The sequence below is a fragment of the Scyliorhinus torazame genome, chromosome 21, assembly GCF_047496885.1.
Source record: "Scyliorhinus torazame isolate Kashiwa2021f chromosome 21, sScyTor2.1, whole genome shotgun sequence".
In the NCBI taxonomy this organism is placed as follows: Eukaryota; Metazoa; Chordata; class Chondrichthyes; order Carcharhiniformes; family Scyliorhinidae; genus Scyliorhinus; species Scyliorhinus torazame.
The window spans coordinates 125598080-125612095 of record NC_092727.1 but is presented as its reverse complement, the minus strand read 5'-3'; the positions used below and the strand labels follow the sequence as shown (position 1 = coordinate 125612095).

The 14016-nt window shown below is 47.6% G+C and overlaps 1 protein-coding gene across 10 annotated transcripts in view; it reads left to right on the top strand.

Annotated features, from left to right (window-relative positions):
- The window catches only part of arhgap23a (Rho GTPase activating protein 23a), a 606368-nt gene that overhangs the window by 564175 nt on the left and 28177 nt on the right, over positions 1-14016 (top strand). For all 10 annotated transcript variants that reach the window (XM_072487495.1, XM_072487494.1, XM_072487496.1 and 7 more), the window contains 3 exons: positions 7571-7696; positions 10561-10602; positions 12879-12984. In XM_072487495.1, coding sequence (XP_072343596.1) covers positions 7571-7696; positions 10561-10602; positions 12879-12984 — 274 coding nt within the window. The remainder of the gene's footprint in view (positions 1-7570; positions 7697-10560; positions 10603-12878; positions 12985-14016) is intronic.

Genomic DNA, 14016 nt, shown 5'->3' with positions numbered 1-14016 from the left:
ACATGCCAAGTACTCCCCTCACCTTGAACGTGTGTCCCCTTGTGACTCACTCTTCAAATAAAGGGAACAGCTGCTCCCTATCCTCCCTGTTCATGCCCCTCATAATCTTGTACACCTCGATCAGGTCACCCCTCAGTCTTCTCTGCTCCAGAGAAAACAACCCAACCCTATCCTTTTTTTAAAAAATAAAAAATAAATTTTATTCTCCTCCTTTTTCACATTTTCTCCCACATTTACATCCATCAACAATAAACAATAATCAGCAAGATATGTCAGTGCCCATAATAACAACGATCCCATCTACCCACCAACCCCCAAACCTCAACCCGCATGTTTACATAAACAAATGACAAAATGGAATCGGGGATTACCCGTAGTCACCCTTAATCTTACACAGCTCCTCCCGTCCACTGCCTCTTGTAGAACTCCTCCTCCCAACCTCGGTTCCTTCCCTCCAACTTTCCACCCCGGCTAGACCACTCGGACCCTGTTCTGCCAGGCTCCGATGGCCGCAGCCCCTCCCCCCACCTCACTCCCATTCACTGGCCGGCTTAAACCGGCCAGCGTGGAGACTTCCGCACGGGTCCCTTTCCCACTTGCCCGGCCCTAGGAAAGCCCAAAGATCCCCTTTTAGCACACAAACCCCGCATATCCACCTACACCCCAAAGAACCCTCATTTCGAGTGAAAGTCCCGTCCCTTCCCTTGTCCAAATATATACCACATTGGCTCCTTTAGTCTCTACACCCGCGCGCAGTGATACAAAAAAGAAGAAAATACAGTCATGAGGTTACATCGGCACATGGCCATTCCTCAATTTGTCAGTTCTGCCACAGTCCTTCTGCTTTCGCAAACTCCTCCGCTGCTTCCGCGGTTCCAAAATAAAAGTCCCTGAGCTTGTAAGTCACCCTCAGTTTCGCTGGATATACAATGCCGCACCACACCTTGCTAATGTACAGTGCCCTCTTCACCCGGTTTAAGGCAGCCCGCCTCCTTGCCAGCTCCACCGTAAAGTCCTGGTATACACGTATACCAGCTCCAGCCCACTGCACCACCCACTTCTGCTTGGCCCAGCTCAGGACCTTCTCCTTCACACTGTACCTACGGAAGCACAGAGTCACTGCCCTTGGCGGCTCACTCGCCTTTGGTACAGGCCTCCACGATCGATGAGCCCGATCCAGTTCATATCGGATGGGATCCTCCCCCTCCCCCAATAGTTTTGCCAGCATCGCGGCAAAATACTCAGTCGGCTTCGGTCCTTCAACTCCTTCGGGCAGCCCCACAATCCTCAAATTCTGTCGCCTGGATCTGTTTTCCAGGTCTTCCATTTTTCCTTGCAGATACTTGTTAGTGTCCATCACCTTCCGCATCTCTTTCCCCATCGAGGCAAGTTGATCACCGTGCTGCAATAATGTCTCCTCCACTTCCTTCAGCGCCTCCCCTTGTTCTCGCACCTCCGCCACTGCGCTCGCCACCTCCGTCCTCACCGGGGAAACCGCCTCCTCCACCAGCACACTCAAAACCTCCCTCATCTCCTTCCTCACCGTCTCCATGCATTTCGCAATCTGCGCCAACTGCTTTTCAAATTCTGCAGCCATCACCTTAGTTATTTCTTCAGCCGTAAGCAGTGCGGCCTTCCCTGGTGCTCCAGCCTCCATTTTCCTTGGTGACCCCGCGGTGACCTTTCCACTCCCCGACGGACCTTCAGCTGTTTTTTTTCCGGCCGTTTTTTTGCTCACCCTCAACATTTTTCTTTGTTCTTTTTTCCTCCTGTGTCTTCACTGTGCCTCCTCCGTGCCTTCTCCCTGCTTCTGCCGCCTCCGTGGACCCCGGGACCGGGCTTAAAGCCCCGAAAATGCCGTTCCCGAATGGGAGCCCTCCATTGTGCGGCCGCCTTCTGCCCGCCGTCACCGGAAGTCTCCTGTCAACCCAACCCTATCCGACCTCTCTTATTAACTTAACCGTCCCATCCCAGGTAACACCCTGGTGAATCTCCTCTGCACCTGTAATGTCCTATAATGTGCCGACCAGAATTGCAAACTGTACTCCAGCTATGGCCTCATCAAAGTTCTATACAACTCCAACATGACTTCCTTGCTTTTGTAATCTGTGCCTCGATTGATTCTCTTCTTCAGAATTTTTTCTCTAACACTGACGCGAGACTCACTAGTCTGTAGTTCCCAGGCTTATCTCTACAACCTTTCTTAAATAGTGGGACCACATTAGCTGTTCTCCAGTTCTCTGGCACCTTCCCTGTGGCCAGAGAGGAATTAAACATTTGGGTCAGAGCCCTCACATTCTCCGCCCTCCCCTCCGACAGCAGCCTGGGTCACAATTCATCTGGACTTGGAGATTTGGCCACTTTTAAGCCAGATAACATCTCCAATACCTTGCCACTGCCTATGTCAATTTGCTGAAGAACCTCACAGTCTCTCTCCCTGACTTCCATATCTACCTCCTCATTCTCTTGGATGAAGACAGATGTGAAGCATTCATTCATCACCCTACCAGTGTCCTCTGGCTCCATCCTCAGATTTTCCCCTTGGTCCCTTATGGGCCCTATTAGGGTCTAATCCGGGATCATAAAAAGTGTACATTAATGGTCTGGACAGGCATGTGGGAGATATGATTTGTAAATTTGCAGATGACACGAGAATTGGTGGTGTGATACATAACGAGGAGGAAAGCCTTAGATTACAGGACAGTACAGACGGGCTAGTCAGATGAGCAGAACAGTAGCAAAGGGAATTTAACCCTGAAAAGTGTACGGTTACACATTTTGGGAAGACTAAGGGAATACATAATGAATGGTAGGACGCTAGGTCATACAGAGGGACCTTGGGGTGCATATCCATAGATCCTGAGGACAACTACCATGGAACCTCGAGCAATGGTACAGCTGAAAGTGAAACTAAGAAAAACCGTTGCGGGGAGGGCTGTTTGGCTACTGGAAGGAGTGGATCACAGCACTCTGGGGCTAATTAAAGGCTCACCCATCTGGAATCTGAATTACCAAAAGAGCAGGAATGTACAGCTGAGACATATTAGGAGTATCTTAATAGCTATAGATGCAATCTGGAGCCTTCAATGAAAATGGCACATTCATAAACCAGGGGCTGGTTTAGCACACTGGGCTAAATCGCTGGCTTTTAAAGCAGACCAAGGCAGGCCAGCAGCACGGTTCAATTCCCATACCAGCCTCCCCGAACAGACGCCGGAATGTGGCTTTTCACAGTAACTTAATTTGAAGCCTACTTGTGACAATAAGCGATTTTCAATTTCAATTTCAATGTGAGATTAATTCCGATGCATTCCAATCAGCGATCTCCCTGCAATAATAGGGTTTTTTGCATTTTGTAAAGTATTTTTATTCCAAATTTTCAACAGTTTTACATTTTACAACAATAAAAAAAACACCCAATACATTAAACCCCCCCACCCATCCATACCTCCCTCTCCCCTTCCTCACCCCTCCCTCAACAGTCAATGCTAACCAACTCTCCAAAATGCAGAATGAACAAACCCCAACTTTTGTAGAACCAATCACACGCCCCACCTTAGAGCAAATTTCACCTCCAGGGCAAAGAACGGCAGCAGGTCCCCCGAGGCATAGGGTGGAGAAGCTGACCTCCACCCAAACAGGATCCGCATTACGAGCAATCAGCGAGGCGAAGGCTAAAACATTTGCCCCCGCACCCATCTGCAACTCCAGCCAGTACAACACCCCAAATATGGCTTCCAGGGGACAAGGCTCCAATCAACAGGCAAAACCCCCGAAATGGTGCTAAAAAGGCCATCCTCCATAATGTATGCGTCACTGCACTGGCAGAGGTTGTGGATGAGCAATGTGACTGGTCTTCCACAAGTAAACCCTCAAAATCCTCAGCCGAGGTGTCTTCAGGGATGGTGATGAGGGACTGGCTTCCAGTGTCCCTGGTGCACTTGGCTGTGGTGCCTATGAAAGAGAGTAATAATTAGTGTATAGCAACAGATTCTAAGACATGACATTGCACTCACTGTCAGAAAGATCAGCTGGTGCAGAGTCCTTAATTAGATCTGCGCTGCCAGCAGCACGGTGGCGCAGTGGTTAGCATTGCTGCCTCATGGCGCCGAGGTCCCAGGTTTAATCCCGGCTCTGGGTCACTGATCATGTGGAGTTTTCACATTCTCCCAGTGTTTGTGTGGGTTTCGCACCCACAACCCAAAGATGTGCAGAGTAGGTGGATTGGCCATGTTAAATTGCCCCTTAATTGGGGGAAAAAAATGAATTGGGTACTCTAAATTTATTTTTTTTACAAAAAGGTCTGTGCTGCCCGTCTTAATGTGGTCCCGGTCTCCTCCGGCCATGTGTGCTGCACAACCCTCATACTGGGTGGAGGCCCTGATCTGCAGGGTCCCACCACCATTTAGGAACATGTCCCTCTTAGTGTTGTCGAGCTTGGCCTACATGAAGACAGAGGGAGAGAATTTGAGCAGGAAGCATGTCAAAGCAGATGATAGGGATGCACCTGCTGAGGTGACCATCCTTGATGGAGATGAGTGTGCCCAGGAATGCAACCGATTTTGGACAGTAGTCCATGGTGAGTCTGAAGGTGGGATGGAACTTCTTTTTTAAAAATAAATTTAGAGTATCCAATTCATTGTTTCCAATTAAGGGGCAATTTAGCGTGTTCAATCCACCTGCCTTGCACATCTTTGGGTTATGGGGTTGAAACCCATGCAAACACGGGAAGAATGTGCAAACTCCACACGGACAGTGACCCAGAGCCGGGATCGAACCTGGGACCTCGGCGTCATGAGACTGCAGTGCTACCACTGCGCCACCGTGCTGCCCCTGGAATGGAACTTATTGATGTCATCGTGTAGTCGTTTCAGTGATTCTTCGCTGTGGGTCCAAAGGAAAAAAATGTCATCTATGTATCTGGTGTATAACGTCGGTTGAAGGTCCTGTGCGGTGAGGAGGTCTTGTTCAAACTTGTGCATGAAGATGTTGGCATATTAAGGTGTGAATTTGGTCCCCATGGCTGCTCCGTGCACCTGGATGAAGAACTTGTTGTCGAAGGTGAAGACGTTGATATCCAGAATGAAGTGGATGAGTTGCAGAATTGCGCCTGGAGATTGGCAGTTGTGGGTGTTGAGTACTGAGGCTGTTGCAGCAATGCCATCGTCATGGGGGATGCTGGTGTAGAGTGCTGAGACGTCCATTGTGACGAGGAATGTTCCTGGTTCAACTGGTCCATGGGTGCTGAGTTTCTGTAGGAAGTCCATCGTGTCGCGACAGAAGCTGGGCGTTCCTTGTACGATGGGTTCAAGATGCCCTCGATGTAGCCAGAGAGGTTCTCACACAGGGTCCCATTGCCTGATACGAAAGGATGGCCTGGTGTGTTGGCCTTGTGTATTTACGGGAGGCAGTAGAGATCTCCAATGCGGGGAGTACGTGGGATGAGAGCACGTAGGGTTCTCTGAAGGCCTGGATCCAAGGTCTTGATCAGTCTGTTGAGTTGGCGGGTGTGTTCCTTGGTCGGATCTGCGGGTAACTGTCTATAGTGTTCCTGGTTGTTGAGTTGTTGGTACACTTCTTTGCAGTATCCGTTCTGTTCAGTATGACGGTGGCCCCTCCTTTGTCTGCTGATTTGATGACGATGTTGCAGTTGGTCTTGAGAGCGCGGATGGCGTTCCGTTGTGCTTGGGTGACGTTCGGGGCTGTCTTGTGAATGCGACTGATGAATCTGGCATTGACGCGACTCCTGATGGCTTGAGCAGACAGTCGGGTCTAGGGCAGCGGCATTCCGGAGGGGTCCAATTCGTTTACCGCACCGCAGATCTCTTGGTCTGCTGTTCTGGTTCATTGCTTGACTCATTGGGTTTGCTGTCGGCCTCTTGTGGTCTGTGGAAGAACAGAGCCTCATTCGCCTGATGAATTCCTCCGTGTCTGCCGCGAGACTGATGGATCCATTTTGGTGCTGGTGCAGAAATTGAGCCCTCTGCTGAGGACTTCTATTTCGTCTGGTTGAAGGGTGTAGTCCGGCAAGTTGACAATATATTTCCCTGTATTGTTTTCTACTGTGGTACCGGGGGTGGCTTGGTTGCTGCTGGTGGTGATGCCGAGTTTCTCAAGCTTCCTGTTCTTGGTGTGGAATGTTCCCTTCCAGTCGGGGAACACTTCAGCAGTACAAAGTTGTCTATCTCATAGACTGCAGGAGAGAATGTCCCGAAGCGTGGTACTTTGGCGAGACCATGCAGACGCTGCGACAACGGATGAACGGACATCGCGCGACAATCGCCAGGCAGGAATGTTCCCTTCCAGTCGGGGAACACTTCAGCAGTCAAGGGCATTCAGCCTCTGATCTCCAGGTAAGCGTTCTCCAAGGCGGCCTTCAGGACACGCGACAACGCAAAATCGCCGAGCAGAAACTTATAGCCAAGTTCCGCACACATGAGTACGGCCTCAACCGGGACCTTGGATTCATGTTGCTTTACATTCAACCCCCACCATCTTGCCTGGGCTTGCGAAATCCTACCAACTGTTCTGGCTTGAGACAATTCACACCTCTTTAACCTGGGGTTACCCCTATCTCTGGATCTGTAAAGACTTAATTAACTGCAAATGCTCGCATTCTAAGCATTGTCTTGTATCTTTGACTTTGTCTATATATATATATTTCTGGAACATACCTCTTCATTCACCTGAGGAAGTTTGCCATCCGCGCTCTCAAGACCAACCGCAACATCGTCATTCACCCAGGTTCGATTCCCCGCTGGGTCACTGTCTGCAGAATCTGCACGTTCTCCCCATGTTTGTGTGGGTTTCCTCCGGGTGCTCCGGTTTCCTCCCACAGTCCAAAGACGTGCAGGTTAGGTGGATTGGCCATGATAAATTGCCCTTAGTGACCAAAAAGGTTCAGAGGGGTTATTGAGTTACGGGGATAGGGTGGAAGTGAGGGCTTAAGTGGGTTGGTGCAGACTCGATGGGCCGAATGGCCTCCTTCTGCACTGTATGTTCTATGAAAGAGCAGTGCTCCTAAAGCTAGTGTTCGAAACAAACCTGGTGGATTTTAACCTGGTGTTGTAAAACTTCTTACTGTGCTCACCCCAGTCCAACGCCGGCATCTCCACATCATATTTGATTCAGAGTCCTCCCATAGTATGCATATATAAACTTGTCTCCTATGCTGTTATTCTACTGCTCCTTGTTCAGCATCAAGTCTATGTCTTCGATAGGAGAAAGTTTTAGTTGTAAAACTTGGGTCCCTGTCAGTGTGGAGTCTGCGTGGGTTTCCTCCGGTTTCCTCCCACAAGTCCCTAAAGATGTGCTTGTTAGGTGAATTGGACATTCAGAATTCTCCCTCCATGTACCCAAATAGGCGCTGGAATGTGGCAAATAGGGGCCTTTCACAGTAACGTCATTGCAGTGTTAATGTAAGTCTACTTGTGACACTAAGAAAGATTGTTATTATTGTAACAACAGATTGACTCTTTCTTATCTCTCTTTTTTTTTAATATGCCCATGATTCCTCTGAAGAAAAACTTGTACTCCAGCCTGACATTGTGTTTTATTCCTTCCCTCTCAGATGGAACCACGGAATTTAGCATTGGTATTTGGCCCAACTCTTGTCAGGACGTCCGAAGACAAAATGATTGACATGGTGACGCACATGCAGGATCGGTACAAAATCATCGAAACGTTAATACAGCATGTAAGTTTAACCTTTCTTCTTATGATTGAATTATATGGATGATTTCTTTGAAAGGAGCTAATAAGGACTGAAATGGTTCAAAATCCATGATAGAATAGTCATACATGGAGTCTGCATGGAGTACGCCCAGCGGCTAGAGTATACAAGCAGCGCAACTACTGACAAATGTCTGATGTCCAGTACCACAGAAGACCTTGGCACGATCGACTGGCCACGCTGTGCCCGAAAAGCAGCGCGTGGCGACGCAACATGGCCGATAAATGACGGGAGACTCCGGTCCCGGGATCTAAGCAGCTCGCCACGCCTCACGAGATATAACGCGATCTTGCGAGATATCGCAATGTGAAGCCCGCATTGTGGGCACGTTCACTTTTTGACATCTGCCTTTTAGAGCGAGATAGCTAGTCTCAATTTAAGATGCGGTTCCCTGAGATAACCAAGGCGTTGAGATCTATCCACTTTGCCTTGGAGACCTCAGGCGAACACCGTTCAGTACTGGTCTCCACAAACAAGGACCAGATGGAACGGCACTCATGGGGGTCTCCCAGGGGATTTGAGGCCCCCAGGTGCATGCCCTCTGAGAAGAGTGATACCCTGGTACTGATGCCACCAGGGGCACTTCCAAGGTTCCATGCTGGCACTGCCAAGGTGCCAAGCTGGTTTTTATTTTTGCATGGCGATGATCGGGCAGGTGGTGCCCTGCGTTTGGGAGGATGGGGTGGGGGTTGTGAGCAATGTCGTCCTGGGTGCCTGATGGGGGATTTCAGGGTCACCCGTGGCTGGCGCAGTTGGCTCATCTGCGGAAGGAAGGCACAATATCAGTGAATTCAATCATCATCGTTATTATACATGCTGGCTGGCCTGCTGAGACAGTGGAGAGATGCTGCATTGTGACATTTGCATTGAAGCTTCAATGGATCCTTTGTATCCTCACTGTCTTCAGGTGATGTCCTGGAGGACTGGAGAATAGCCAATGTTGTTCCTTTGTTTAAGAAGGGTAGCAAGAATAATCCAGGGAACTACAGGCTGGTGAGCCTTACATCAGTGGTAGGGAAATTACTGGAGAGAATTCTTCGAGACAGGATCTACTCCCATTTGGAAGCAAATGAACGTATTAGCGAGAGGCAGCATGCCCCGGCCAATGGAGGCAAGCATGCCGTATGCCTTCTTGACTATCTTCTCCACCTTCTCTGGCTGGGACAGATCACTTTCTGATTAGAGGGGCCTGTGACCTCTCCGGGACCCGTGGCATACACATCTGTGATGCTCATACTTACCTTCATCCTAGATCCCTGTCTCACCAGGACCATGGACGCCAGCTGGCTGGTGGTAGTCTAACTCAAGAGCATCACTCTAACTCCTTGTCAGCACCAGCAGATTAGGGAATCCCTCACTATTTCAGCGATGCTACGCAGTATTGTGACCTGTCTTCTGACGGGACAATAGAAAAGGTCATTAAAGTTCCACCTTCCTTGAGGACAATTCCAGATGCCCCCTCCCCCCCCCCCCCACCCACACATGGGCATTTAGCAGGCCATTTCACCATGGCACACCTTCCCCTCCCAATGCACTGCAGCCTGTTGTGCTGATAGTCCAGCTTTGGGAGGGCAGACTGCAAGCCAGTTGGCATACACACACCGATATCTGAGCGTCCAGGGGAACGGACACTCGACTACACCTCTCCATGGCATTTCTGCACTTGCCCTTGCCGACCACAGAAGATCGTTGAACCTTTTGCAGCACTGCAGCCAGGTGTGACGCACAATGTTGTGCCCATTGACCTTGACAGTCACCTCGGTTTAGATGGACGGCCCTTCTCTTCCCATCGCTTGGCATCAGGATGCTGCACCTGGCACTGACCTCCTGCACCATCACATACAGGCACTCTTCTGTAAAACAGGGGGTAATCCCCCCAAACCTGCCCTCCCACCTTCCATGGCCCCTGACACTGATGACATTCAGGAAAGCAGTCTTCAGCCACACAGTGCTCACAGTGAGCAGTCTTCAGCCACAGCGCCCATGGAGAGCAGTCTCCAGGCACACAGCGCCCACAGAGAGCAATCTTCAGCCACACAGCGCCCATAGAGAGCAGTCTTCAGCCACAGCGCCCACAGAGAGCAGTCTTCAGCCACAGCGCCCACAGAGAGCAATCTTCAACCACAAAACGCCACAGAGAGCAATCTCCAGCCACATGACAACCACAGAGGGCAGATACAATAGCGGCGTATGGAGGCATCTTAACGAATACATGAATAGGATTGAAATAGAGGGATATGCACCCCAGAAGTGCAGACAGTTTTAGTTCAGACAGGCATCATGATCGGTGCAGGCTTGGAGGGCCGAAGGGCCTGTTTCTGTGCTGTACTTTCCTTGTTCTTCAGCAACACAGCACCAGAGAGCAGTCTTCAGCCACACAGGGAGCAGCTTCAACCACACAGCACCACAGACAACAGTCTTCAGCCACAGTGTGTGAAGATTTGAATGTCCTTAAACATATAAACTATCGGATGACAAGGCTGCTCTTCATCCCTCTCGATACACAAACAGTAACATGTCCCTTTCCTTTGAAATAATAAATTATAATTCATTGATTCAATTCAGCATCTGGAATGACATTGAGCACAGTATGAATTAAAGTCCACATTCTTTGATTGCGAACATTTTTTGTAATCTTGTCCTGAAAAAAATCACTGCACATTATATTTCCAGACATTAGATGGCCTATGTTTTGTGTTTTCTTGATGTTGGACACCAAAAAAAATAGAAACGAGCAATTCAAATTAGATTATGTTAAGAATGTTTCCACAGTCTACAGTATTGTTATTTTTTTCTCCGGGTAATCAGTTTGTTTGTATTTATTTCAGTATGATTGGTTTTTCAATGAAGACCGGGACCTGGAGGAAAATGTAAGTACTCTTCAATCTAACTCATAGGTATTAAACAATATCTTCTTTCGAAAAATTAATGCAATACATGAAATGGAAAAAATACTTAAGGAACTATTCAACAAAAAAGAAGGACAGTCTCTTACCAAACATAATGTAGGGAATAATGGCCTGGCACTTAATAAATGTAACATTCTGAAAAGAAATGGAGAGGTTCTTAATTTATCAGGAAAACTGGTATCAGTGGAGGCAAAAGGGAGTTTGAAATGACCTGAGCCACTATGGGCCTTGTCAGTACTAAGTACTTGTCAGTGAAAACCCAAAAGGAATTTTAAAAACCTAAATATAAATTCTTATTTTTTAATAAATGTTTTATTGAGGTATTTCTTTGGTATTTTAACAGCAACAAAATCATCAATATACATAACAAGAAAAATATAAACACAGTGCAAATTCCACCTCCCTCTCCCACAGGTCTTGCCATTACTTACCCCCCTAACCTACCTCCCACCCTCTTTCTGCTGACGATTAGTTCTCTGCGAGGAAGTTGACCTATGGTTGCCACCTCCGGGCGAACCCCAGCAGAGACCCTCTTGTGGCGAACTTAATTTTCTCCAGGCAGAGGAAGCCTGCCATCTGAAAACCAGGTCTCCGGTTTCGGGGGCTTTGAGCCCCTCATGCCAACAATATGCGCCCCCGGGTTACCAGGGAAGCAAAGGCCAGAACGTCTGCCTCTTTCTCCTCCTGGATTCCCGGGTCCTGCGATACCCCAAAAATCGCCACCTCCGGACTCATTACCACCCTCATATTTAATACTGGACATGGTGTCAGCAAACCCCTGCCAAAATCCCCTCTGTTTTGGACATGCCCAGAACATATGGACATGGTTCGCTGCCCCCCTCCCCCGCACACTTCGCACACCTTTCCTCCGTCCCAAAGAATCTGCTCATCCGGGCCACTGTCACGTGAGCCCGGTGAACAACCTTAAATTGGATCAGGCTGAGCCTGGCACATGTTGTGGTAGCAATGACCCTTCCTAATGTGTCCGCCCAGAGGCCATCCTCTATCTCTCTCCCAGCTCCTCCTCCCACTTTCGCTTCAGCTCCTCGGTCTGTGTCTCCTCCGAACCCATAAGCTCTTTATATATGTCCGAGACACTCCCTTCCCCTATCCATCCTCTAGAGACCACCCTATCCTGAATCCTCCTCAGCGGCAGGAGTGGGAAGGTTGGTACCTGCTTCCGCAGAAAGTCCCGCACATGTAAATATCGGAATTCATTTCCCCCCTAAATATAAATTCTACGAAGCTTGTAGATGTCACATGAGAAACATCTTGACTCAGAACCGTAGAGGTTTATTGCACAGAAGGAGGCCATTCAGACCATTATCTGTGCTACAGCAGTTAAAAACTATGCTTTCTGCTTTTCTGTCTCCTCATAGCCAATAGTAGAATTTAATCGGGAAACATAGTGGCCACGCTCACTTAATCACAGGAGAGGCCATGGGTCAGGAAACCGGCAGTGGGGAAAACCTCCTACGATTAAGTCAAAGGCAGGAGGGGGCTGTTATGAGGAACACGTCTGCTCACGCTGAGATGTCAGTTTGGCTCATTAAGGAGCCAATTGACTCCAGTCAACCTCATGTCCACCAGAATTTAGTTGTAGCTCAGGGATTAAATAGGAGCTGCAAGACTTTCCAGTATCTCCATAAGGCCCCAGTAAAACCTGTTGGCTTTGCCAGCAGTTTGGGGTGATGGATGATGTGGTGGACCCCTTGTTGTCAGGTACTCCATGCCTGATCAATGGGTCCCATCATTGGGAAAGGGGGTAAAACTGAAATCCAACCCTGCCCTTGGACCTAACCCACTAGGCCCCTCCCTGCGACCAGGGACCCAATGATGATCCTTGGTGAAGTCGTCAGAACATTACTGGCAGCAGGCATCATGCCCAGTGGCACTGTTGGCAATGGAGGGCTGCCAGTCTTCAAATCCGAGTAATACTCTCTTCTATCACTTCTTGAGCACCAAATATTTTTATTGCAGAGAAATTTGCATCTAACTTTACTATTCTGACTGACCCAAGACATATGAATGCAAGTACCCTTGTTCAGACTGGTGTAAATATTTACAACCAAGAAACAATGTTTTAAACATTGAAAAAGAAAGACTTGCATTTGTATCGTGCTTTTCACAACCACCAGATGTCTCAAAGTGTTTTACAGCCGATTAAGTACTTTGGAAGTGTAGCCAATGTTGTACTGTAGCAAATACATTCTTTAAAATGTATTTTGATGTTCTAGGCTCCAGTTGACCATGTAGATAGTACAGAGTTACAGCCAGTACCAAACATAGACCATCTGCTGTCAAACATTGGAAGAACAGGAGGAGCACCAGGGGATATCTCAGGTAATAGAAACTCTTTAGTACTGTATAGGTCTGACCCTTCTAAATTGATGTGTCAAGGTGTAAAGCAGAATATATCAGATCTGAGATGTGTGTATGCCCTGGAAAGAATTCAAAATAGCTTCAAGACATTTCCTTTTGAACTTTTTATTTTATTTTGATGATTGTATAAGCAAAGTAACTGAATAATATGAAATGAAATGAAAATGAAAATCGCTTATTGTCACAAGTCGGCTTCAAATGAAGTTACTGTGAAAAGCTTATACTAATTAGAATGTTGATCACTTGAGTTCAATATCAGCTTGAATTCTAGGGTGGCACCTCACTGTTTTGTGCTGAGGAGTAGACTTCATTCTCAAATTTCAATGGGGAATTTCCTTAGTTTTTAATAGCACTGCCCAAACAATATAGGGATCTGTTTCCATTTATGATAGCTTATTTTCATTATGTATTCATATTAACTGGATACATCAACAAGATCTCGAAAGCTACTCAGAAAAGACAGGAGCACACTCCTTTAATTGATATACATGGCATAACATTTTTTAACACATTCTGCAAAGATTCTACGCGAACCATGCCTAACTTGACTTGATGTTCGCATACAGGTACTTTGTATGAAAATGTCAATTTCTAAGTAAATCCGAGCTTACCTACCCTGTTTACTAAATAGGTGGTGCTTCTAACAAATTGCTGCAATTAGATTTGACTTATTGTCACATGTACCGAAGTACAGTGGAAAGTATTTTTCTGCGACCAAGGGAACGTACACAGTACGTACATAGTAGACAAAAAAAGAATAATCGACAGAGTACGTTGACAAATGGTTCACTCAAACAAACAGATCAAACTATAAAATTTTAATATATTGCCTGTTATTGGAATGTTCATATGTGGTCTTCAAATATTTCCTGAAGTCTTTGGGAATAGACCAACATTCAAGTTCACTAAACAATGTATGCCTAATAAAATAGTCAGTTCCCAACCAGTTGGGAGAACTGTTGGACAGACTGGTCGAGCAACAACCTGGCACAG